Below are 26763 nucleotides of genomic sequence, written 5' to 3' on the forward strand. Positions count from 1 at the left end.
CATTGGTTAGGCCACTTGAGGAATATTGTGTGTAATTCTGATCTCCATCCTATGGAAGGATATTGTGAAACTTGAAAGGGTTTGGAAAAGGTTTATAAGGCTGGTGTCAGAGTTGGAGAGTTTGAGAGAGAGGGAGAGGCTGAATAGGCTGAGGCTGTTTTCCCTTAGTGTTGGAGGCTGAGGGGTGACATCATAGAAGTTTATAAGGGGCATGGATAGGGGTGAAAAGCCAAGGTCTTTTCCTCCGGGTAGGAGAGTCCAAAACAAGAAGGTAGAGATTTGGGCTGAGGGGGCAAAGATTTAAAAGGGACCTGAGGGACCACTTTATCTTAGAGGGTTTTGCATATATGGAACGAGCTGACAGGAAGTGGTGGAGGCTTGTACAATTACAATATTTAAGAAGCATCTGGATGGGTACATGAAGAGGAAGGGTTTTGAGGAATATGGGCCACATGCTGGCAACTGGAATAGATTGATTTCGGATATATAGTTGGCATACAGGAGTTGGGTGGAAGGATCTGTTTCTGTGGTGTATGACTCTAACTGTCTTCAGTGAAAGCAGAAGTGTGGTTTTGAAGACCGGGCTTTCAGAGCAGCCTTCAAAGATGTTTTGCCCTGACTGGGACCGGAAGAAGATACAAGGAAATCTTTCATTTGTGAGACAGCAAGCAACTAAGTGAGTACATCTGGGAATTTGGGAGAAAGTGGGAATTCATTGCACTTTGAGGGTGAAGCCCTACCCTATCCCATCATTTCTGCTGGTGGCTGAGACTAGGCCCCAAGCTTTGGGGGAGTAGATTTAGGACAGAGATGAGGAGGAGGAAGTGAGGGCTGCTGCTTTTCCCAGAGAGTCGTGTATCTGTGGAATTCTCTGACCGAGGAAGCAGGCTCCAAAATGCCCCGGTCCTAACTCTTCGACTTGACATACCCATGACTGTAAGCTTTGAAGTGTTTTGGTTAACCGATGCAAATATTTCCCACTTGTCCAACAATCCAGCGTCAGCTGTTTCAGTCATTGAGATGGTTTTGATTCATCTACTAAATAAATCTACTCTTATTAGACAATATTCATGACAATGTATGGGAGGTGATACTATATGAGCAATTTGTAGCCAAGTAAAAAAGGCCAACCAGGCCAGGAGGTGGTTAACAAACCCAGGGCATCCCTCTTAGAGTATGCATCTTGTTTGTTTACAAATTAAACAGGCTTCAGATCTTTTCCTAGCTGCTTTCTGAAAATCTGGGTGCTACCAGGTTTGTGAGTGTTAACAATAATGTACATCATCAACTGAAGTAGGCAGCAGCCTAAAAATGTGTTGCTGGAAAAGCGCAGCAGGTCAGGCAGCATCAGAGGAGAAGGAGAATTGACGTTTCAGGCAGAAGCCCTTCTTCAGGAATGAGGAGGGTGTGCCAAGCAAGCTAAGATAAAAGGTAGGTAGGAGGGACTAGGCAATAGGCAGCAGCAAAAAATGAACACAAACCAGTTCAGCAAGGGTCACCCACATTTTGGTTTGTGTATTGAGGGAGTACCCTTTGAGGCCCTTGCGATATCAGTACCATACCCAGGGTAATGTGCATTGAAACCAGATTATGTAGTGTTAACTTTTCTGCAAACTTCTGCCTGTGTGTGTATCTCTGTAACATTTTGCAACTTTCTTCATATCTCAGTTTGTCAGCTTTTGTTTATTCCTTCCTTTCAAGGCTAACGAAGCACACGCTTTCCAGAACAGTCCAAATTAGGGAGATGAGCCTCCTAAGTCCTGGCTATGACACATAGCTGCTTAACCAAGTGTGCAAACTCTCAATATCTGTCAGCCGTCCCATTTGCAACTCAAACACTGTTTTCAAAGTAAGTTGTTCGTGTCTCTGCATGAGTCCACAACCCGGTGAAATACAACGGAGTCTTTAATGCTTTCCCAATGTGTCCGGTGCCAAATTCATTCAAGTCTGAATGTCCTGAAGCGAACAATTATACTTCAGATTTCTACTACCCAATTAAAACTAATGTTGGGCACTCTAATGGATCGGGGGCATTTTATATAAATAATTATTCCCTCCGGTGTGGAAACGGCCCTTCAACCTAAAAAGTCCACACCGACGCTCCGAAGAGCAACCGACCCAGACCCATTCCCCTACACTCACCCCTGACGAATGCACCTAACACGACAGGGCAATTAAGTATGGCAAATTCACCTAACCTGCACATCTTTGGATTGTGGGAGTAAACCCGCTCAGACACTGGGAGAATGTGCAAATGCTACACAGGCAGTTGCCCGAAACAGAATTGAACCCAAATCACTCCAAACGTTACTGCTTCCAAAAATAGACCAAGTCTTTTCCCTAGGGTCGGGGAGTCCAGAACTAGAGGACATAAGTTTAGGGTGAGAGGGGAAAGATATAAAAGAGACGTAAAGGGCAACTTGTTCACGCAGAGGACAGTACATGTATGGAATGAGCTGCCAGAGGATGTGGTGGAGGTTGATACAATTACAACATTTAAGAGGCATTTGGATGGGTATATGAATAGGAAAGGTTTGCAGGGATATGGGCTGGGTGCTGGCAGGTGGGACTAGATTGGGTTGGGATATCTGGTCGGCATGGACAGGTTGACCGAAGGGTCTGTTTCCATGCTGTACATCTCTATGACACTCCAAAAGTTACTGCTTCCAAAGAAGCCTGTTGGACCACAAGCTGGAGTTGTGTAATTTTAACGCTTATCCAGGATAAAGTGGATTGGCCATGCTAAATTCTCCATCGTGCCCAGGGATGTGCAGGTTCGGGTGGATTGGCCATGCTAAATTCGGCGTAATGTGCATGACTCAGGGTTAAATGTCGAGCAGTGGGGATCGGGGAGTGGGTGTGGGTGAGTCACCCTTGGGAGGGTCGGGGCGGTGAGGCCGAGGGGCCTGTTTCCGCACTCTGGGAATTCTCTGAAGTGAGGGGTTTATGGAAAGTGTCGTCCTCCCCAACCTGCAGGGCAGCGCATGCGCAGTGCGGTGGTCCGCTGACGGTCTCGCCCCGCCCCTCGTTCCTTTAGTGACGTCACAACGCGGAAGTCGCCATGTCAAAGTGAACCTCCCTACCTTTGGGCAACTCTTCATCCTGGGAGGGAAACAGAGATGGGAGGAGGGGAAACTGTTCACTGGTAGCAACTGGAGTGAATCCAGGGAGGGAGCAGACTCCGCAAACTGAGGTATGTGTCTTAGTTACCCAGGTGAAGAGGAACTGAAGAATCGACGTTGGGATGGCGGAGGGGTAGATAGCTTTTTTGTTTTTATGTTTAAAATGCACCCGATTCCCACCAGTAACTGCAACAGCTGCAAGTACAGCACATGCAATATTCCTCATTGCAGCTTCAAGCCGGTTTTGTATCCTCTGTTCTTCCTACGCCTTGGCTCCAGCGCATTCAGTTTCCTTCCCTCATTCCCATCCCCCCGCCCTGATGTCCAAGCTGACCCTCAAAAGATTAGTTTGTCCCTCCATTCTTTTTTGTGGGTTTTGAAAACTTTCCCAATCCTCTAATTATAAGAATTGGGAAGTTATGTTGTAGCTGCACCAGATATTGGTTAGGCCACTTTTGAAATGTTGTGTGCAGTTCTGGTCTCTCTGCTAGAGGAAGAATGTTGTGAAACTTGTCAATCGTTTCAGTTGAACAGGCTGGGGCTGTTTTCTCTCGAGCGCCAGAAGCTGAGGGGTGACCCTACAAACTTTTACAAAATTAGGAGGGACATGGATAAGGTAAATAGACAAGATCTTTTCCCTGGATAGGTCATAGCTTCAGAGTAAGGGTGACATTTAAAAGGGGCAACTCATATATTCAGCAGGTGGTGCGTGCAAGGAATGAGCTGCCAGAGGAAGTGGTGATGGCTGGTACAAATACAGCATTTGAAAGGCATCTGGATGGGTATATGAATAGGAAGGGATAGAGAGACATGGGCCAAGTGCTGGCAAATGGGACTAGATTGATTTAGGATATCTGGTCGCCATGAACAAGTTGGACTGAAGGGACTGTTTCTATACTGTACATCTGTGATTCTGGCTTGCCACTAATGTTTGTCATGTCTGTATGCTCAGTTTCTCTCTGCTGTTAGTGTAAATGCCATTGTTAGAAACAAAGCTCACTTATAAATCAGCCGGAGACAAAGCCATGGAAACAAGGACAATTTATTGCAAACTTGCAAGTCCAGACACCCTGCTAGCCTGGCAAAGAGTGCAAAGATATCAGTTATGCAATCATTTTTATACACTTTGTGTGTTGCATGCTCACACCCCTTTCCCTATTCTTACCCTATCATAATCATTTAGTTCATTTCATTCCCTTATTTGGGACTAACCTTAAGACAATTACTTCACTTGTTTTTCGCTTTCCTTATCTCTGTACCAGGCTGCCCTTGGATGACTGCATTCTTTGTCTTGTTACTATAAGTTTTATTGTAAAAATACCCTTATTTTGTGGTCAGCTACAACACCCCATAGTTATTTCCTAGCTTAAAACTATATTTTTTTGAACTACTTCTTTAAAAGACCCCATATATTCATTAAAGTCTTAGCCTTAAGTATACTACATACTACAAGAATTCCATGACCGTTTGTATAACGTCCCACCCCTCCCCCATCTACAGAAATTACACTCAACTAGCACTTTCAACAACTACCTTTCTATATCGTCTGCAGCAAGCTACATTTCTTATTTTCCACACCATGATGTCTCATTTTGCTCCCCAGATCCTGTCAATAAGCACACCTGGAAATGACTCTTTGTCAATCACACAAGCAATTGTCTTTTCTTTGATACGGCCGGGTCGGTAGACTCTGATCAGCCCAGAAGGATGAGAACTCCTAGACCGCCAAAAGAATCCGCTGACTTTTACAGATTTTGCATTGTGTACATTGTTTATAGTCAGACATGCAACATGATCACATATTAACAACCAATCAGATCCCACAAAGTCCTTGTCCACTTTTGACTGAGTCTATCATAATTTCTTGTAAGCAGTCCGTTCTTGGAATTGTATTTGTCTTGTCTGGTGATTAGGGCTAAGCTGTTACTTCTGCAATTAGTGGTTAGGTTCACATTGTTGCTTTTGCAGTTGCAATTTTTTTTCACCGGATTTACGTCAGTCTATGGTTTCATATTTGTTCTGAGTCATGAGTATCTGCCTGACTCAGTTCCAACTGAATTAGCCAAGCAGAAGCCGTTTTGTGCAGCTGTTTCAGCCATTTTGTCCTACCTCCCAGATGCCCACACCCTCATTTCTCCCTTTGATCGCACCGTGATCATGGAAAGGGAAGGCTAATCCAAACAAATCTATAATACAATTCCAATTAGGTGATCATCCCTTTCTTATTTCTCAGTTCCACCCAAAAAACTTCCCTGGATGTATTTCCAGGAATATCCTCCCTTAGCACAGCTGTAATGCTATCCCTTATCAAAAATGCCACTCGCCCCTCCTCTTTTGCCTCCCTTTCTATCCCTCCTGTAGCATTTGTATCCTGGAACATTAAGCTGCCAGTCCTGCCCATCCCTGAACCATGTTTCTGTAATTGCTATGATATCCCAGTCCCATGTTCCTAACCATGCCCTGAGTTCATCTGCCTTCCTTGTTAGGCCCCTGGCATTGAAATAAATGCAGTTTAACTTATTAGTCCTACCTTGTCCCTGCCTGCCCTGACTGTGTGACTCATTTCTGTTCTTGACTGTACCCGTCTCAGATCGATCTCTTTTTCCTCGCTATCTCCCTGAGTCCCACCCCCCCCCCTCCCCAAGCAGTTTAAATCCTCCCAAGCAGTTCTAGCAAATTTCCCTGCCAGCATATTAGTCTCCTTTCAACTTAGGTGCAATCTGTCCTCCTTGTGCTGGTCACTTCTACCCCAAAAGAGATTCCAATGATCCAAAAATGTGAATCTTTCTCCCATACACCAGCTCCTCAGCCATGCATTCATCTGCTCTATCCTCCTATTCCTGCCCTCACTAGCTTGTAGCATTGGGAGTAATCCAGATATTACCTCCTTTTTAAATTTCTACCTAACTCTCTGTAATCTCCCTTCAGAGTCTCAACCTTTTCTCTTCAATGTCATTGGTTCCAATGTGGACAATGACCTCCTGCTGGCCCCCCCTCCCCCGTGAGAACATTCTGCACCCTCTCTGAGACATCCTTGATCCTGGCACCAGGGAAACAACACACCATTCTGCTTTTTCTCTGCTGGCCACAGAAACATCTGTATGTACCTCGGACTACAGAATCCTCTACGTTCTACGTTGTGCTACGTTCCCCTGAGAATCCATCACCCTCTACATTTTCCAAAACCGCATACTTGTTTGAAATGGGTATATCCACAAAAGACTCCAAACAGGTATGCTGTTTTGAAAAATGTTGGGGGTGATGGATTCTCAGGGGAACATAGCAATGCAAGGGGCCTAACAGGGAAGGCAGATGAACTCAGGGCATGGTTAGGAACATGGGACTGGGATATCATATCAATTACGGAATCATCGCTCAGGGATGGGCAGGACTGGCAGCTTAATGTTCCAGGATACAAATGCTATAGGAAGGATAGAAAGGGAGGCAAAAGAGGAGGGGGAGTGGCATTTTTCATAAGAGATAGCATTACAGCTGTGCTAAGGGAGGGTATTCTTGGAAATGTATCCAGGGAAGTTATTTGGGTAGAACTGAGAAATAAGAAAGGGATGATTGCATTATAGACCCCCCTCAATAGTCAGAGGGAAATTGAGAAACAAACTTGTAAGGAGATCTCAGCTATCTGTAAGAATGATGGGGTGGTTTTGGTAGGGGATTTTAACTTTCCAAACATCAACTGGGACTGCCATAGCGTTACAGGTTTAGATGGAGAGGAGAGTGTGTACAAGACAATTTTCTGATTCAGTATGTGGATGTACCTACTAGAGAAGGTGGAAAACTTGACCTACTCTTGGGAAATAGGACAGGGCAGATGACTGAGGTGTCAGTGGGGGAGCATTTTGGGGCCAGTGACCATAATTCTATTCGTTTTAAAATAGTGATGGAAAAGAATAGACCAGATCTAAAAGTTGAAGTTCTAAATTGGAGAAAGGCCAATTTTGACGGTATTAGGCAACAACTTTCAAAAGCTGATCGGAGGCAGATGTTCACAGGTAAAGGGACAGCTGGATAATGGGAAGCCTTCAGAAATGAGATAACAAGAATCCAGAGCAAGTATATTCCTGTCAGGGTGAAAGGGAAAGCTGGTAACTATAGGGAATGCTAGATGACTAAAGAAATTGAGGGTTTGGTTAAGAAAAAGAAGGAAGCATATGTCAGGTACAGACAGGATAGATCGAGTGAATCCTTAGAAAAGTATAAATAAAGTAGGAGTATACTTAAGAGGGAAATCAGGAGGGCAAAACGGGGACATGAGAGCGCTTTGGCAAATAGAATTAAAGAGAATCCTAAGGGGTTTTACAAATATATTAAGGACAAAAGGGTAACTAGAGAGAGAATAGGGCTCCTCAAAGATCAGCAAGGCGGCCTTTGTGTGGAGCCACAGAAAATGGGGGGATACTAAATGAATATTTTGGATCAGTATTTACTGTGGAAAAGGATAAAAAAGATATAGACTAGGGAAATAGATGATGACATCTTGGAAAAATGTCCAGATTACAGAGGAGGAAATGCTGTATGTCTTGAAATGGTGAAAGGTGGATAAATCCTCAGGATCTGATCAGGTGTACCCGAGAACTCTTTGGGAAGGTAGAGAAGTGATTGCTGGGCCTCTTGCTGAGATAATTGTATCATCGATAGTCACAGGTGAGGTGCTGGAAGAGTGGAGGTTGGCAAACATGGTGCCACTGTTTAAGAATGGTAGTAAGAACAAACCAGGGAACTATAGACCTGTGAGCCTGAGCTCGGTGGTGGGCAAGTTGTTGGAGGGAATCCTGAGGGACAGGATGTACATGTATTTGGAAAGTCAAGGACCGATTCGGGATAGTCAACATGGCTTTGTGCTTCGGAAATCATGTCTCACAAACTTGATTTAGTATTTTGAAGAAGTAACAAAGAAGATTGAGGACAGAGCAGTAGATGTGATCGAGATGGACTTCAGCAAGGTGTTCGACATGGGAAACTGTTTAGCAAGGTTAGCTTCATGGAATACAGGGAGAACTAGCCAGTTGGATACAGAACTGGCTCAAAGGTAGAAGACAGAGGGTGGTGGTGGAGGGTTGTTTTTCAGACTGGAGGCTTGTGACCAGTGGAGTGCCACAAGGATTTGTGCTGGGCCCTCTACTTCTTGTCATTTACATAAATGATTTGGATGCGAGCATAAGAGGTACACTTAGTAAGTTTACAGATGACACCAAAATTGGAGATGTAGTGAACAGTGAAGAGGGTTACCTCAGATTACAACAGGATCTTGACCAGATGGGCCAATAGGCTGAGAAGTGGCAGATGGAGGTTAATTCAGATAAATGCGAGGTGCTGCATTTTGGGGAAGCAAATCTTAGCAGGGCTTATACACTTAATGATAAGGTCCTAGGGAGTGTTGCTGAACAAAGAGACCTTGGAGTGCAGGTTCATAGCTCCTTGAAAGTGGAGTCGCGGGTAGATAGGATAGTTTGGATGTTTTCCTTTATTGGTCAGAGTATTGAGTACAGGAGTTGGGAGGGCATGTTGCGGCTGTACAGGACATTGGTTAGGCCACTGTTGGAATATTGCATGCAATTCTGGTCTCCTTCCTATCAGAAGAATATTGTGAAACTTGAAAGGGTTCAGAAAAGATTTACAAGGATGTTGCCAGGGTTGGAGGATCTGAGCTACAGGGAGAGGCTGAACAGACTGAGGCTGTTTTCCCTGGAGCGTCGGAGGCTGAGGGGTGACCTTATAGAGGTTTACAAAATTATGAAGGGCATGGATAGGATAAATAGGCAAAGTCTTTTCCCTGGGGAGTCCAGAATTAGCGGGCAGAGGTTTAGGGTGAGAGGGGAAAGATATAAAATAAACCTAAGGGACAGGTTTTTTCACGCAGAGGGTAGTACGTATATGGAATGAACTGCCAGAGGATGTGGTGAAGGCTGGTGCAATTGCAACATTTAAGAGGCATTTGGATGGGTATGTGAATAGGAAGAGTTTGGAGGGATATGGGCCAGCTGCTGGCAGGTGGGACTAGATTGGGTTGGGATATCTGGTCAGCATGGACGGGTTGGACCGAAGGGTCGCTTTCCATGCTATACGTCTCTATGACTCTAAATGCCCTTCAAGGTGGACCAGCCTTCAATATCCTGTAGAGTGGCACCACCATCTTTGCAGCTCATCTGGTCATATTTATCATTGCCATCAACAAGTGGGTGAGCCATGGCATTGCAAACAGAGCATCTTCTGGGGCAAATCTATATCACTAAAGGTCCTCATAAGCCTAGCAAATAAATACCGACCAATACCAACAAACAGAAGAAAATTATTCTGACATATGTAGCTAAATTGATAAGCCAATTGTACCAAAACCCCGATCCCCATTTTCTCCAACTGGTACCTTCAAGGAGCACCTGGATCTCATGTTGTATCTTAGTAATTGCCAGTGCAATCAGGAATGTAAATAATGCATTTATCTTGGACAGTGGTGCAGACCTCACCTTCCTGGGCGAGTGTATAGTCTAAAGCATACCGATTCTGCATAGAGTAAAGACGCAGCTTTGATAATCCCAGTTTGTTCTGTTCCAGAGCCTCTTTAGTCTTATTCCCTAGAATAGTCGGACTGTAATAGAGGAATTGTAGTTCTTTTGACTTATCACCCCTGCCGATCCTTCCAGCCCCCGGGTACTCGGTGGGTGGGGAGGAGGTGGAGAAGGGGTGTTTGATCTTGAGCTATTTAAGAAGCAGCGACATTTTCTCTGCCTTTTTGCTGGGAGGATCTGAAGCTGCAACAAAGTTGGATCGCAATAAAGGTTAACTGTACTTACTGCTGGGCTCAGACTCTCATTGAAAACTTTGAACCACAAAGCTTTTTATTTTGAAGCTGTTAATTTCTTTCTGCCTCCTGCACTAAGTTTCCAATGTTGTGTATCAGATGTAATTTTTTCAGGAGTGCAGAGTTTGTCGTTTCATTGGCATTGTAAAGTTTACTGGTAGCACCGGGAGGCGTGTGCTGTGATCAGTAGAAATAATGTGGAGGAGCCGGTGTTGGACTCGGGTGGGTAAACTTAAAAATCATACAATATAATGTTATAGTCCAACAGGTTTATTTGGAAGTACTAGCTTTCAGAGCTCTGCTCCTTCATCAGGTGGTTGTGGAGAATAGGATCATGATCATAACTTATATCCAAAGGAGTCCAGTGTCACAGATGTAATACATTAAACAATTCTAGATTTAAATCTTTTAGAATGGATTTCTGCTCTTTGGTTTGTTAATCCCAGAACGTGTTTTAAATAGCATTCTCAAGAATGTAATTTAAATGAAGAGCTTTTCTAACAAAAAATGTCAAGTCTGACATGACATTGGGGCCCAGACAGAATTCACAACTATTGTTAGAAATGTTCTGCATTGAAATGAAATGTACCACCACCACCCACGGCGACCTGTGCATTCTCGCCTGCCACCCACTGTGCCCCCAGTCCACTGCCCTCCATGAACCACAGCATTGTGTCCATTCCATCTCTTCCCCCCCAACACCACCTCCATTCTCTCTGTCATGCCACCCTCTGCACCCTTGTCCATTTTCTCTCTCTTGTCCCCCTCCCTCAGCCCACCCCGTCCATTATCTTTCCCTGCTGTGCGCCCTCCCCCAGCCCTCTTTGATCGCTGTGTATCAAGCTGATGAAGAGAGAGAGAATGGATGCTGACAAGTTGACCCGGAAGACAGGCGGGGCCACAAATAGGTTATATTTAAAATTGAGAACAGGTAAAATTATACACTCAGAAACATCATTAAAGTCTGAAAGCAAGGTCAATTTTTTAAGAGCTGCTGGAATCTTTCTGAAACTTGCACTGAAGTATGTGCACTTAGGCCACAGCACAGGACAGGCTGGAAGGGGTGAATGGCCTATTCCTAGTCTTGTGATATTGGTTCTGACGATGCAGAAATAGAGTAATAGCGTTGTACAGCATGGAAACAAACCCTTCAGTCCATGCCAACCAGATATCCTAAATTAACCTAGTGACCCATTCGCCAGAAATTGACACATGTCCCTCTTAAACCCTTCCTATTCATATCCCCTTCGAGATGCCTTTTAAAGGTTGTAATTGTACCAGCCTCCTCCACTTCCTCTGGCAGCTTATTCCATACACGCACCATCCTCTGCTTGATAAGGTTCCCCCAACCCCCACCTTCCCTCTCTCCCTCCCAGGAAAAAGAGTTGCCCAGAAGGAGGAGGTTTCACTCTGAAACTCAGAAGACCATTTCCACACAGTGACATCAACAATGGAGCAAGAGGTTGGGGCGATGTGTCTGGGTAATGTGCTGGGAAGGGGCAGGGCCAAGCTGAAGGCGGGCCCCCACACTGCACCTGCTGCACATGGCCGGCCGGATGGCCCGCACTGCCTTGCAGAGTTTGCAAAAATCCCTTCCCTTCAGAGAATCCTCACATTGTGGAAGCAGGTCACTCTGCCCAACGGGTCCACACTGACTCACCAAAGGGTAACTCTCAGACACCCGTTCCCCTATCCCGATTGCTTGGCATTTACCCCCAACTAATACACCCAATCGGGCAGTATGGGTAATTTAGCGCAGCCAATCCACTCTGCACTTCCCCGGGTACTATGAGTAATTTAACATGGTCAATGCACCCTCACCTGGACTAAGTTTAAAAAGTATACAACACCGGGTTAGAGTTCAGCAGGTTTATTTGGAGTGCTGCTCCTTCATCAGATGTTGTGGAGAATAAGGTCATCAGGCACAGAAATTATGGAAAAACATAATGGAGTCCTGCCACTGAAATGATATCTTGACAAACCTGGATTGTTGAGTCTTTCATCTTTTAGAATGGGTTACAGGTATCATTAATCTAAATCTCAGAACTTCCTGTAAGGCACCTTCAACAAAACATAAAGCTTTATAACAAAATGTGACATCTTAGCTCAGACAATTCAATGAAAGAGTGAGCTCAGAGCCTGTGTGTATCCCAATCTTGAGTCAGACTGGTTCTGTTTCCAAAATGCCAGAAGTTTCTCTTTGCCTCCATTCTGAAAGGTCTTCCCTTTACTCTAAGGCTGTGCCCAGTAGTTCTAGTTTCTCCAGTCAATGGAATTTTTTTCCCAACTTCCACTCTTTCCAGGCTGTTCAGTATTCATAACGTTTCAGTTAGAACCCTCCTGCTTGTGGGCATATTAACCAGTGTCAACGACATCCTTCAGGATGAGTTACAGCAGGGATTAGGTTCAGCAAACTGAGAATGGAGGGAGTGTGTGTGGGATAGAGATTTTCAACTTCTAAAGAATAAGCAAGGAAAGAGAGTTCACTATAAATTAGAACTGATCAGATGGGCTGATTGGCCAAAGTGTGGTAGATGGAGAGAAATGTGGTTTGCATTTTGGTCAAGCAATCCAGGCAGGACTGACACAGTTAAGGGGAGTGTTGCAGAACAAAGAGACCTTGGAGTGCAGGTTCATAGTTCCTTGAAAGTGGAGTCACCTGTGGACAGAATAGTGAAGGAGGCAATTGGTATGCTTTCCTTTATTGGTCAGTGCATTGAGTATAGGAGTTGGGAGGTAATGTGGCTGTGTAGGACATTGATTAGTCCACGTTTGGAAGACTGCATTCATTTTTGGTCACCCTTTTACAGGGAAAATGTTGCGAAACTTTGAAAGGTGTCGGAAAAGATTTACAAGGCTGCTGTCAGAGTTGGAGGGTTTGAGTGGCAGGGAGAGGCTCAAATGGCTGGGGATATTTTCCCGAGAGCATTGAAGGCTGAGGGGTGACCTTATAGACGTTCATAAGGGGTAAGGATAGGGTGAATATCCAAGGTCTTTTCCCCAATGTAGCAGAGTCCAAAACTAGAAGGCATATGTTTGAGGTGAGTGGGAATTTTTAAAGGCATCTGGATGGGTACATGAATAGAGGGATATGGTTTAGAGGGATATGGGCCACATGCAGGTAAATTGGACTAGATTAATTTAGGATATCTGTTTGGCCGAACAAGTTGGACCAAAGAGTCTGTTTCCGTGTTGTATGACTCAAATCTTCTTTGGTGAAAGCAGAAGTGTGATTGTGAAGGCTAGAGTTTCAGAGCAGCTTTCAAAGATGTTTGGCCCTTAATTGGAGCAGAAAACGTTACAATGAAAACTTGCATTTGTGAGACAGCAACTGACAGCATCCGAGATTTTGGTGGAAAGTGGCAATTCATTGCACTGTGGGGATGAAGCTCTACCCTACCCAGTCATTTTTGCTGGTGAATGAAACAGATCTCAAGATTAGGAGTAGATTTAGGACAGAGATGAGGAGGAACCGTTTTTGCTGGAGTTTAGTGAATCTGTGGAATTCTCTGCCCAAGGAAGCAGTAGAGGCAGCTTCGTTAAGTATGTTCAAGACATAGTTGGATGGGTTTTTGCAATGGTAGGGGAATTAAGGGTAGCTGGGACAATGCAGGGAGGGGAGGATCTGAGACAATGGATAGATCAGCCATGATTTTAATGAATGGCGGAGCGGGCTGGATATGAAACTACAACCCTGCATTTCCCACGGCTATGCCACCTAACCTCGACATTATAGGCAATTTAGCATGAAAAATCCAAATCAAGGCCAGTGAGCAGTGTATTGATGTGGGAAATGAATTTCAAAGAACAATAGAAAAGGACAAGGAGAGTAAATATTCCAGCAATCAAAACTGGACTCTGAAGATCATAAAAATTGAAACCAGAAACAGTATCTATCTGTATTGTCACCAAAAATGAATTAATTGATTGCACGCATTGAAGAGAATAATTATGATCCGAGACTCCTAACAGAGACATGGCTTCAGGATGACCAGGATTGGATCCTGAATATCGAGGGTTCGGTCAAATGGGAAGCGAGGTAAAGGTAGAGGGTTGGTGCTGCTAATGAAAGCGCTGATCACAGGGTAGTTTGGTGTCAGCTCAGATTTCAGGTCCTGATTTCTTGGTCCTGTGTTGATCTCCCTGTTCCCACAGCGTAAGATGTCGGTCTGTTCTCAGCTTTGCTGGATTTCTGCTGAAGCTTTGACCCCCTTTTTTTTCACCTTCTGGAACAATAAAGCATTCAGCCAATCAAGCCCCAATCCACAATCTCCCAGCCTGTCAACCATCCAGACACACAGTGTAATCATAGCAGGGAATCACACAAGAAAAATGAAACCAAATTTGAAGCAAATAGGTGCTCGTGTTTGATGTTTGTTCATTCGGACGTAAAGGAGAAATGGGGGTCTCCCAGGATTCTGGGACTGTCCTACTTGAGGAAATCTCTCTCTCTTACATCTAACTGAGAACCCAGCTATGATTTACAACAATATTTACACCAACAGAAGTAAGACATCTGTTCTCAAATAGACAGAGATAAGCAGGATGGAAATAGACATTCCCCTCTCATGCGCGCGCCCACACAAGTCCACAGGAGTGAATGTATATTTGCAGAATTACATTTGCAGAGCTGAACAGAAATGTCACTTTATCAAAATTTAAGTTTTATGGAGAAGGTGCCTTCCAGGAAGACTGGGATTTGCATATTAATGATACCTGCAACCCATTTGAAAAGATGAAAGACTTAACAATCCAGGTTTGTTCAATGTATTATTTCAGTGGCAGGTCACTGTCATGTTTTTCTATAAATTCTGTGTCTTATCTTATTCTCCACAACCAACTGATGAAGGAACAGCGCTCCAAAAGCTAGAGTTTCCAAATAAACCTGATGGACTATAATGTGGTGTTGTGATTTTTAACTTTGTCCAAGTTAGGTTGCTAAATTATCCATAGTGCCCAGGGATGTGCAGGTTAGGTGTGATAGTCAGGGAGTAGAGCAACAGGTCTAGGGGAATGGGTGTGGGTGGGTTCCCCTTCGAGGATTGGTTTGGATTTGTTGGGCCGAGTGGCCTGCTTCCATGCTGTGGGGATTCCGTGAAGGGAAGGGATTCCTGCAAACTGTGCACCTTGCCCCGCCCCTTTTGTTTCGTCCCCCCACCCTCGACCTATTGATGGCGTCACAACGCGGAAGTGGCCCTGTCAGTTTGAGTGAAACTCCCTCTCTTTGGGCAACTCTTCATCCTGGGAGGGGGAGAGGGGGGAAATCTATTCACTTGTGGCAATTGGAGTGAATCCGGGGAGGGAGCAGATGCTGCAAACTCAGGTATTTGTCTTAATTACCCGGGTGAGGTGGGACAGAAGGATGGGCAGGGGTTGTTTTCCCCATTGCTCCAGAGCCTGAGAGGTGACATTATAGACTTTTATAAAATCATGAGCATGGATAGGATAAATAGACAAGGTCTTTCCCTTGGGATGGGGAGTCCTGAACTGGAGGGTCATAGGTTCAGGGTGAGGGCAGTGGGGGAAATGTAAAAGGGGCAACGTTTTCATGAAGAGGGTGATGTGTTCATGGAATGAGCTGCCAGAGGAAGTGGTGGGGGCTGGTACAATTCCTACAGTTAAAAGGCATCTGGATGGGCGGATGATTACAAAGGGTTCAGATGGAGAGGGGCCAAGTGGTGGCAAATGCGACTGGAGTCATAGAGATGTACAGCATGGAAACAGACCCTGCGATCCAACTCGTCCTTGCTGACAAGATAGCCAACCCAATTTAGTCCCAGCTGCCAGCACCCAGCCCATATAGGGGCCAAGTGATGGCAAACGTGACTAGATTAATTTAGGAAATCTGGGCAGGTTGGGCCAAAGAGTCTGTTTCTGTGCTGTGTGACTCTAATTGTCTTCAGTGAAAGCAGAAGTGTGGTTGTGAAGGCTGGACTTTCAGAGCATGTTTTGCCCTGACTGGGAAGCAGCAGAGTTTGACTGAAGTGTATTAGTGTTAATGCCTTGACATCTCATTTTGCTCCCACCTTCTCGGGTCGTTAACTATTTTGTCATTGCAGGTTCACCCTGAATTGATACTTTTTTTTTGCTTCCTAAAATCAGACCTGCTCACTCTCAGCAGTATCCCAGTGTTGTGAAAGATATTAACTTTCAGGTGGAGGTATCCAAAATTCAGAGAGATGTCAGTCTTTCTGTTTTTGCTCATCTGCCCCTGTAAGACCCTGAATCAGCAACTTCAGGGGAATTAGATCAGAGTGAGAAAGAAGGGGAGTGAAAGTGGGATGGTGCTTTCAATTTTGTGGAATAACAAAAGACAAGAATATTCCATAGAAAGTAGAATTGCTTGTACAGAATTTCTACCCTGCACTGACAGTGATGACCTTTGTAATCTCTTTTTAACAGTGTATTTGAAGATAGAAGATTCAAAATCGACGCATGAAGTCCTGATGCCCAAAACGTTGACTCTCCTGCTCTTCGGATGCTGCCTGACCTGCGCTTTTCCAGTACCACACATTTTGACACTGACCCTCCAGCGTCTGCAGTCCTCACTTTAACGTCAATGTCTGACAGTCACTCAATCCAGCGGGACCGGAAACAATTTTTAACCGTGAGTCTGTGAGAAGGTGCAAAGCGTTTTGGTTCCTGGATGAGAGACCCTACTGATGCAGCACATCGAGTGTGGGGCGTGTAGCAGCAGGAATTGATGGCTGGGAGGGACTGGAAAGGTATTCTGTGCAGCTGAAGCTTCGACCATGGAGAAACCCGAGGAATCCTGCCCCGTGGAGAAACAGTGGAAGTGCAGTGATGGTGGGAATGGCTTCTGTTTCCCGTCTGCCATGCAGATTCATCGGCGCATCCACACAAGGGAGAGACCATTCTCCTGCCCAGAGTGCGGGAAGGGCTTTGCCCACACCTCCGCCCTGATGAGGCACCAGCGGGCTCACACCGGGGAGAGGCCATTCCCCTGCCCCGAGTGCGAGAAGGCCTTCAGCAATTGCTCCGACCTACTGACCCACCGGCGGGTCCACACGGGGGAGAGGCCCTTCAGCTGCCCCGAGTGTGGGAAGGCCTTCAACACTTCCTCCAACCTGTTGAGGCACCGGCAGGTCCACACTAGGGAGAGGCCCTTCAGCTGCCCTGAGTGCGGGAAGGCCTTCAGCGATTCCTACCACCTGCTGAGGCACCAGCAGGTCCACACAGGGGAGAGGCCCTTCAGTTGCCCCGACTGTGGGAAGGCCTTCAGTAATTCCTCCACCCTGCTGAAGCACCGGCGGGTCCACACCAAGGAGAGACCATTCCCCTGCCCTGAGTGCGGGAAGGCCTTCAGCGATTCCTCCCACCTGCTGACCCACCAGCAGATTCACACGGGGGAGAGGCCGTTCTCCTGCCTCGAGTGTGGGAAGAGATTTACCCAGGCCTCCAACCTGCTGACCCACCGGCGGGTCCACACGAGGGAGAGGCCGTTCAGCTGCCCCCTGTGCAGAAAGTATTTCACCCGCTCCTCCCACCTCCGGAGGCACCAGAGAGTTCACATACCGTCGCAGGGGGATTGAAGGAGCGACGGCCGAGTGCCATTATCGACTGGACCATCAACCCAGTTCCAGGGACTCCCGGATTTGAATCCCACTGCGGCAGATGGCGCTATACAGGGTCTGGGTTGAAATTGCTGAGTGAGGCAATACTTCCTCCAGGTTAAGGCTGTACCAAGGATCCAATTACAAAGGGACAACTCAGTGGTGACCAATAGTAAAGAAAGTGGTGGGAGGGGAAGAGTGTGCGCTTTGACTTTGAGCTGTTTAAAAAGCTACTTTTTCTCTGCCTTTTTGCTGAGGGGATCTGAAGCTGTAACAAAGTTGGGTTGCAATAAAGGTTACCTGAACTTGCTGCTGGGTTCAGACTCTCATTGAAAGCTTTGAGCGCCAAGGGGGTTTTTGTTTTAAAGCTGCTCATTTCTTTCAGCCTCCTGCACTAAGCTTCCAAAGTCGCGTATCAGATGGAGTCATGAATGAGCAGCCAGTATCATGAGAAATTGTCAATTTTTCAGGAGTGCAGAGTGTGTCATTTCATCGGCGTTGTAAAGTTTCCTGGCAGCATCAGGAGGTGTGGGCAGTGTTCGCAAGAAATTATGTGGAGGAGCCAATGTTGGACTGGGCTGGATAAAGTTAAAACTCTCACAACACCAGGTTATAGTCCAACAGGTTTTTTTGGAAGTATGAGCTTTTGGAGCACTGCTCCTTCATCGGGTAACTGTGGAGCAGGATCATAAGACACAGATTTTATAGCAAAAGATCACAGGGTCATGCAACTGAAATGACATATTGAACAAACCAAGATTGCTGTTAAGTCTTTCACCTTTTAGAATGAGTTGCAGGTTTCAGTTCATTAATCTGTGAATCCCAGAACTACTATTAATTCACATTGTCGAGATGACTTTAGGTTTTTTTTTAAAAAAAGTGACATCTCAGCCCAGACAATGCATTAAAAGTGTGAGATTCGAGTCTGTCAGTATCCCAGTCTTGGAACTAGAACCAGTCTGATTCAAAGTATTTACAAGGGATTTATAAAATATTACACGGATTGATTGCCTGCAGTTTGTGCACTTTTTGAGCAAAGTAGAAATATCTGCAACCCATTCTGAAAGTTGAAAGGCTTAACAATCCAGGTTTGTTCAATATATCACTTCAGTGGCAGGACACTGTAATGTTTTTCTATAAATTCTGTGCCTTATTCTACACAACCACCTGATGAAGGAGCAGCACTCCAAATGCTGTTCCTTCCAAATAAACCTGTTGAACGATAACCCGGGTTTGTGTGATTTTTAACTTTGTCCAGTTTAGGGTGGATTGACCATCTAAAGTAACCATAGTGCCCAAGGAGGTGCAGGTTTGTGTGGATTGGCTGTGCTAAATTAGTGTTCAGGGATGTGCGGGTATGGTGAATTGGCAAGGCTGAGTTAGCCATCGTGAAGGTCTTGACCTCTCAAGGGGCCTTTTGGTCTGAGATCGCTCAAAAGAATCAATGAAATGCAGTCTGTACAAAGCAAGGTTATCAGTTTAATAAGGCATCTTGACGCAGTTCTGTCCAGCAACGCAATGATTAAAGCTTCTGTGTTCCATTGCGATGTGTGATTACATTAGAAAATTACACATTATTTATTTGTGTTTTTTTTGAGACAGTACAGTCTTATTACATTTGATTAGTCTTTTGTAATTAAGATAACATGATTTACAGCAGGTTAATCCAATGATATTTCCTGGGAAAGGGATCTTAATTACATGAACTGCTACCATGGCATGATAATTTAAGGTTAGTTCAAATGGTCAATTAATGTGTCAGTATTCATTTTAAGAAAAGTCCATTGTCCTCTTATCTTTGGATTTTAGCTTAATTCTGCAAAACAGCAGGACAAGTTCAGAGTTCAATCATTATTCTCAGCCATTTTGTTGTATTATTTTAAATTGAAAAGCCATTTTGTGTTTAGTAAAAATCTACATATACTTGTTGCGTCTGACAATAACCTAAATTCAAATTTTAGATCCTCACCTGAAGCATCAGAGTCTGAGGGGTGACCTTACAGATCTTTGTAAGAGGCATGGATATGGTGAAAACCCAAGATCTTTTCCCCAGAATAAGGGAGTCCAAAGCTCGAGGCCATACGTTTGAGGTGAGAGGGGAATGATTTCAAAGGGATCTGAGGGGCAACTTCACGCAGAGAGTGGTGCATGTATGGAATGAGCTGCCAGAGGGAGTGATTGTGGCTGGTACAATTACAACATTTAAAAAGCATCTGGATGGGGATATGAATAGGAAGGGTTCAGAGGGATATGGGCTACATGCAGACAAATGAGACTAGATTATTTTAGGATATCTGATTGGACGAATTGGACCAAAGGATCTGTTTCCGTGCTATATGACACAAACACAAATTGTCTTTGGAGAAAGCAGAAGTGTGGTTGTGAAGACTGGACTTTCAGAGCAGCTTTCAAAGATGTTTTTCCCTGACTGGGAACAGAAGAAGTTACAATGAAATCTTGCATTTGTGAGACAACAACTGAGTGAGTGAGTACATCTGGGATTTTGGTGGAAAGTGGGGATTCATTGCACTGTGGGGATGAAGCCGTGCCCTATCCAGTCATTTCTGCTGGTGAACCTGCTGGTGTGTCTGCAGGCTGCACAGCCAACTGAACCCCTTCCTTCATATTGAGCAGGAGAATGGCGTCTCCCCAGTGAGAATACATCCGTGGGTGTCTAGCCCCAATGGGGAAGGGAACCCTTTCCCACAGTCCCCACATTTCCATGGTTTCCCCATGAGGGGAGCATTCTTTGTGTCGTGCTGGGTTTGAAATTAAAAACAGAATGGATACATAGTCTCTCCCCACTGTGAGGGGTGAGATTTTGATCCCCCAAGCTGAGTAAATTGTTTGACGCATTTTTCACAGACAGCGTACTGAATCTCCCTCACTCGGGTGTCTCAGTATTATTCCTGCCATACCAGTGTTCAAAATCTCTCACACAGACAAAAGCAAACATTTCTTATTGAATTGAATGGCTGCTGATATTCAAGCCCCATTGACTCAAGTGCCTCTGTCAGAAGATGTATCATTTGTTTTCAGATTTCTTTCTGCATGCCTTCCTGCAAAAAAAGTCACAAATTGAGTGATCACTGTCAGTACTGTTAAATGAACATATCGAACAATCTACAGGAATTGTTGAGTGCTGACCATATATTATGCAGGACACAGAAAACCCTCATGCAACAAGATAGCCTTAAGTGTGTATGGAGGAAAACTTAATTTAGATCGCAATAACCTGGAACAAGCTGTCGACGAAGGTGCTGGAAATGGAGCTGAATCAAGAATATGATAATGAAATGTCAAGGCTGCTTGGGAAAAGAGCCCGTGAAGTTACTGAATGATTTCCTGCTGTCCTAGTAAATAAAAAAGACAAGAAATATAGAACATAACTCTATTACTGCATGAGAAGGTGTAAAATCATAGCCACAAAGTTTTTATGGCAGCCAACAATATCAGATATACACCATATGAAGCAACATATATCTACATTTGAAATAAATGTGCCAATCCCTTAAATACTGCTCTGTTCCATGAGAAACTACCCTTATAATTCTGAACATGAGGTAAGAAGCAAACCTTTTCCAGGGTACAAACTCTATACGTGCCAAACTGAGGGAATACACAAGGAAAATACCTTTGAGAGGGACAGAGAGCATCTGAGTACCCTTGGAGAGCCTGCTCCCTCCATGCAGTTGCTACAAGTGAACAGTCTCCACTCGACCCCCTCCCCTCGCACCCGCCGCCTCTCTTTCCCCTCCCAGCATGAGGAATGGAAAGGGGGAGACAGTGCTTTGCTCCCAGATGTTACCCAGATGGAGGGAGTTTCACTCTGAAATTGACAGGGCTACCTCCACATTGTGACATCCGCAATGGGGTGGGGGCACGCACTGCGCCTGCGCTGCCCTGCAGCTGAGGCAGGTGGGGAGGGGAGGACACTTTGCAAACTCTTTTCGCTCTCCTCCACCTCAATGCGGTTTGAGTTCCAGCAATTTTAGCTTTACACTCTCAGAAGACGCCCACCTCTGTGAATCCAACACTTTACTCCCTCCTCCACTCCATGGAAATACCGATTTGAGAGACTCCAGATTTCCTAAAATATCTGCTATAGGGGGTTTGGTAGAAGCTGTTTATTTTAATGAACCATTTCATCCTTGCCATTCAAATACTAATTTTACAGAGAGGGTGGTTGATCTGTGGAATGAACCTCCTCAGGAAGCGGTGGATGCGGGTGCAATAAAAATACATTTATTTTGGTACATGAATAGGAAAGGTTTGGAGGGATACAGGCCAACAGCAGGCAGGAGAGACTGATTTAGTTTGGGATTATGTTTGGCATGGACTGGTTGGACCAAAGGTCCATGATCATGCTGTATGGCTCGATGGTAAGTTCATAGTTCCTTGAAAGGGGAGTCGCACATAGTCACGATAGTGAAGAAGGTGTTTGATATGCCTGCCTTTCTTGGTCAGTGCACGACTGCAGGAGTCGGGAGGTCATGTTGCGACTGTAGAAGACATTGGTTAGGCCACGTTTGGAGTATTGCATGCAATTCTGGTACCAGTGATCCCACCCTGACACACCATAAACCAGAGATAGTGACTGAAATTGACTCTGATACAAAATCAAATCATTAAATCGCTGCGGTGCAGAAATAAGCCATTTGGCTCATTGAATGCATTCGGTATAGGAGTTGGGAGGTCATGTTGTAGCTGTACAGGACATTGGTTCGGCCACTTTTGGATTATTGCATTCGATTCTGGTCTCCCTACGACAGGATAGGAATGATGTTGTGAAACTTGAAAGTGTGCAGAAAAGATTGATAAGGATGTCGCCAGGGTTGGAGGGTTTGTGGTATAAGGAGAGCCTGAATAGGATGGGGAATGTCCCTGGAGTGTCGGAGGCTGAGGGGTGATCTTATGGACATTTATAAAATTGAGGGGCATGTTTAGGGTAAATAGGCTAGAGGAAGTGGTGGAGGCTGGTACAATTACAACATTTTAAAAGGCATCTGGATGGGTGTGTGAATAGGAAAGGTTTGGTGGGATATGGGCCAAATGCTGGCAAATGGGATACTAGATTTATATAGGACATCTTGTCAGCATAGATGTGTTGGATCAAAAAGTCTATTTCCATGCTGTATATCTCTATGTCTATTTGATAACAAATGTTTTATTTCTGTTGATGTAAATATTTTTAGGGAGAGAGAATTCCTCAAGTAGGGGATGATAATAATCCTGGGAGACCCCTAATTCTGTTCTACTATCTAATTAACATACTTTAAGCACCAAATGTGCATTTATGTCTAATTTTGTCTCATGTTTCTTGTTTTATTCCCTGCTCCGATTACTCTCTCAGTCTGAATGGTTATCAGACTGAGAATATTGTGGATTGGGCCTTGATCGACTGAATGTTTTATTGCTCTGGAAGGTGTAAAAGGGGCTCAAAGTTTCATTAGAAAGCCAGCTGAGCCAAGAACAGACAACATCTTACTCTGTGGCAACAGGGAGAAGAGGACAGAGAAATCAGGACCTGAAAGCCGAGCCGTGGGCGGCACGGTGGCACAGTGGTTCGCACTGCTGCCTCACAGCGCCTGTAGACCCGGGTTCAATTCCCGACTCAGGCGACTGACTGTGTGGAGTTTGCACGTTCTCCCCGTGTCTGCGTGGGTTTCCTCCGGGTGCTCCGGTTTCCTCCCACAGTCACAAAGATGTGCGGGTCAGGTGAATTGGCCATGCTAAATTGCCCGTAGTGTTAGGTAAGGGGTAAACGTAGGGGTATGGGTGGGTTGCGCTTCGGCGGGTCGGTGTGGACTTGTTGGGCCGAAGGGCCTGTTTCCATACTGTAAGTCTAATCTGACACCAGAGTACCATGTTATTAGTGCTTTGATTAGCAGTGCCAAACCTCTATCTTCACCTCGCTTCCTATTCAACTTGAATGTCACGTATCCCATCAATATTCAGATCAAATCCTTGTCATCCTGAAGCCATGTCCCTGTAAGGAGTCTCAGATCATAATTATTCTCTTCAATGTGTGCAGTCAATTCGTTCAGTTTTGTTACATTGCAGCACACATTGCAGCCATACGGTCTTCAGTTTCAATTTCTGTGTTCTGTAGAATCCAGTTTTGATTAATTAGATTAGATTCCCTACAGTGTGGAAACAGGCCTTTCGGCCCAACAAGTCCACACTGACACCCCGAAGAGTAACCCACCCAGACCCATTTCTTTCTGATTAATGAACCTAACACTATGGACAATTTAGCATGGTCATTTGACCTGACCTGCACATCTTTGGACTGGGACATTTACTTTCCGTGTCCCTTTCTATCATTCTCTGATGTTCAATTTCCACATCACTACATTGCTCACCTGCCTTGATTCGGATTGGCCATGAAAAATGCATGTTTATACATTCGCAGTAATAGAAGCAGGAGTAGGCCATTTGGTCCATCGAGCTACTCCACCATTCATTAAGATCATGGCTCATCTATCCATCGTCTCAGCTCCTCTTACCTGCATTATCCTGACTATCCTAAATTCACCTACTATACAAAATCCCATCGAACTAAGTCTTGAATATGGCTGCTTCTACTGCTTCCTTGGACAGAGACTTCCATAGATTCACCACTCTCCAGGAAAAGCAGTTCCTTCTCCTCTGTCTTAAACCTACTCCCTAATCTTGTGACCTAGTCTCACTCACAGGCAGAAACGACCAGATAGCGTGGGTCTGGGTGGCATGCTCGTTGGATGGGTCAGTGTGGACTTGATGCGATGAATGGCCTGCTTCCACGCTGTTGAAGTGATTGAAGTAAAGTGTGCTGAGCAGGGAGCCTAGTGAAGGGTTAGGTGAGTTTTTGTTTTAAACTGCTCATTTCTTTCAGCCTCCAACATTGTATTTCCAATGCTGTCCATCAGTGGGAGCGGTGAATCAGTAACTGGTATCGTTAGAAGCCTTACGATTTTCAGTACTGCAGGTATTGCATTGTCTCAACAGCATTGTAAAGGTTACTGGCAGCAGCGGGAGGTGTGGGCTGTGTTCACTAGAAATGATTAAGCAGTTAGATAACACACGTACAAGAGGGCAGGGTGGGACTTGACTTTCGATTTGCAGAAGGTGGGAGTTTCTGGTGCTGCGGTCCATGGCAAACACAACTGCGGTAAATCATAGAATCACTTACTCCACATTAAAACAAATTCCCACTTTCCACCAATATTCTGGATGTCCTCACTCACTCAGTTGCTGTCTCACAAATGAAAGATTTCATTGTAGCTTCTGCTCCCAGTAAGGATGAAACATCCTTGAAAGCTGCTCTGAAAGTCCAGTCTTCACAATGACACTTCTGCTTTCCTTCAGTCCAAATTGTCCCTGCTGACCAGATATCCCAAATTAACATAGTCTCATTTGTCAGCACATAACCCATATCTCTCTCAATTCTCCCTATTACCAGATGCCTTTTAAAATACTTTAATTATACCAGCCTCCACCACTTCCTCTGGCTGCTCTTTCCATACACACAACACCCTCTGCGTAAGGAAGGTGCCTGTAAAGTTCCTTTTAAATATTTCCCCTCTCACCTCAGACCTATGCCCTCTAGTTTTGGAAACCCCTACTCTGGGGAAAAGATTTTGGCTATTCACCCTATCCATGCTCCTTATGAGCTTCTATAAAGTAACCCCTCAGCCCCCAATGATCCAGAGAAAACAACCCAGCCGATTCAGCCTCTCCAGATAGATCAAACCCTCCAACTTTGGCAATAGCCTTGTAAATCTTTTCCAAATCCTTGCAAAAGTTTGTAACACTTTTCCTGTAGCAGCGAAACCGGAACCGAATGCAGTATTCCAAAAGTGGCCTAATCAATGTCCTTTACAATCGCAACATGACCTCCCAACATCTATATAGAAATGCACTGACCTATAAAAGCAAATATACCAAATACCTTTTTTGCTATCCTGTCTACCTGCGACTCCGATATGAACCAGCATTCCAAGGTATGTTTATTCAACAACACTCCCCATTAAATGTGTAGATCCTGCCCTGATCTGCCTTTCCAAAGTCCATATTTCAAAATGGGGTTGAGAAACATATATGCCGTGATTGAATGGTGGAGCAGATCTGATGGACTAAATGGCTTAATTTCTGCACCTATGTTGTATGGTCTCCTGCCGTCCTGGACACAGTGAGAGAATTGGAAGCAGCAATAGGTCATTTATATTTCCAGCTGGCACCAGCATTGAACAGTTCATAACTGGATATAAACATACCTGCATCTAGATGGATAGGCTGAGACTTTTTTCACTGGAGCATCAGAGATTGAGAGGTGACCTTAGAGAGGATTATAAAATCATGAGAGGTATAAATGAGGTGAACGGCAAGTATTCTTTCCCTAGTGTGGGTGTTTCAAGATTAGGGAGCAAATTTTGAAGGTGAAGAAAGAAATATTTTAAAAAGACATGAGGGGCACCTTTTTTCTAAAAGATAAAGAGTAGATCGTGTGCGGAATCAATGTCCAGAGGAGTTGCTGGATGCAGGTGCAGTTACAATGTTTAAAAGGCATTTGGATAAGTACATGAATAGGGAAAGTTCGGAGGGATATGGGCCAGTCATTGGCAGGTGGGACCAGTTTAGTTTCAGAACACCATCAGCATGGACGTGTTCGACTGAATGGTCTGTTTCTGTGCTGTATGACTCTGTAACTGTTCTGTACTGGTCTTAAAACCATTTTCTTGCCTCCTCCCATAACTTCTTCGTTCTTCAAAGTCACATGAACTCGGCCTTGAATAAATTCAATAACCGACCTAACTGTAGGAAGACATCCCACTTCTGAACTCAATTCCTCTCGCTGATATACCACTTGCTTTGTTCATTGCTTGTTGCACTTTCTGACAACTGGCAGTGACTGGTGTAGAAGGACACTGAGGCCCCTTTGTCTATCCACACATCACTCCTGATGTAGGGCTCGTGCCTGAAACGTCAACCCTCCTCCTCCTCAGTTGCTGCCTGACCTACTGTGGTTTTCCAGCGCCACAATATTCAACTCTGATACAGCACAGCAGTCCAACGTTGAGCACGTACACCTTAGTCCAACACAGGCACCTCCCGATCATAACAAATATTAAGCGTCCAAATGCGAATACGGGAGACAAATGCCGACGCTATTTTATTTGGCCGATTTTTTTCCCTGTGCCTCTACATTTTATTTCTTTTGCATTTTGTCTGTCTGTTCAACGTTTCTGTCCTTTCCCCAGGGTAGAGG

General features: G+C 44.9%; 1 protein-coding gene across 3 annotated transcripts in view; it reads left to right on the plus strand.

Moving 5' to 3' along the window:
* The window catches only part of LOC132808348 (gastrula zinc finger protein XlCGF49.1-like), a 32887-nt gene extending 12055 nt beyond the window's left edge, over positions 1-20832 (plus strand). Inside the window, exons 1-3 of one of the 3 annotated variants that reach the window (XR_009642068.1) lie at positions 3047-3193; positions 19475-19603; positions 20553-20832. Coding sequence is in view for 2 of the 3 variants with exons in the window: in XM_060822103.1 (XP_060678086.1) it covers positions 16692-17492 (801 nt within the window). In the remaining variant the exon portion in view is untranslated. Of the gene's footprint in view, positions 1-3046; positions 3194-16341; positions 17849-19474; positions 19604-20552 lie in introns of those variants that run through there. The other 2 variants (XM_060822102.1, XM_060822103.1) reach the window with 2 other exon arrangements.
* The last annotated feature ends 5931 nt before the right edge of the window (positions 20833-26763 follow it).

This window comes from Hemiscyllium ocellatum (genome assembly GCF_020745735.1).
Source record: "Hemiscyllium ocellatum isolate sHemOce1 chromosome 27 unlocalized genomic scaffold, sHemOce1.pat.X.cur. SUPER_27_unloc_43, whole genome shotgun sequence".
Classification (NCBI taxonomy): domain Eukaryota; kingdom Metazoa; phylum Chordata; class Chondrichthyes; order Orectolobiformes; family Hemiscylliidae; genus Hemiscyllium; species Hemiscyllium ocellatum.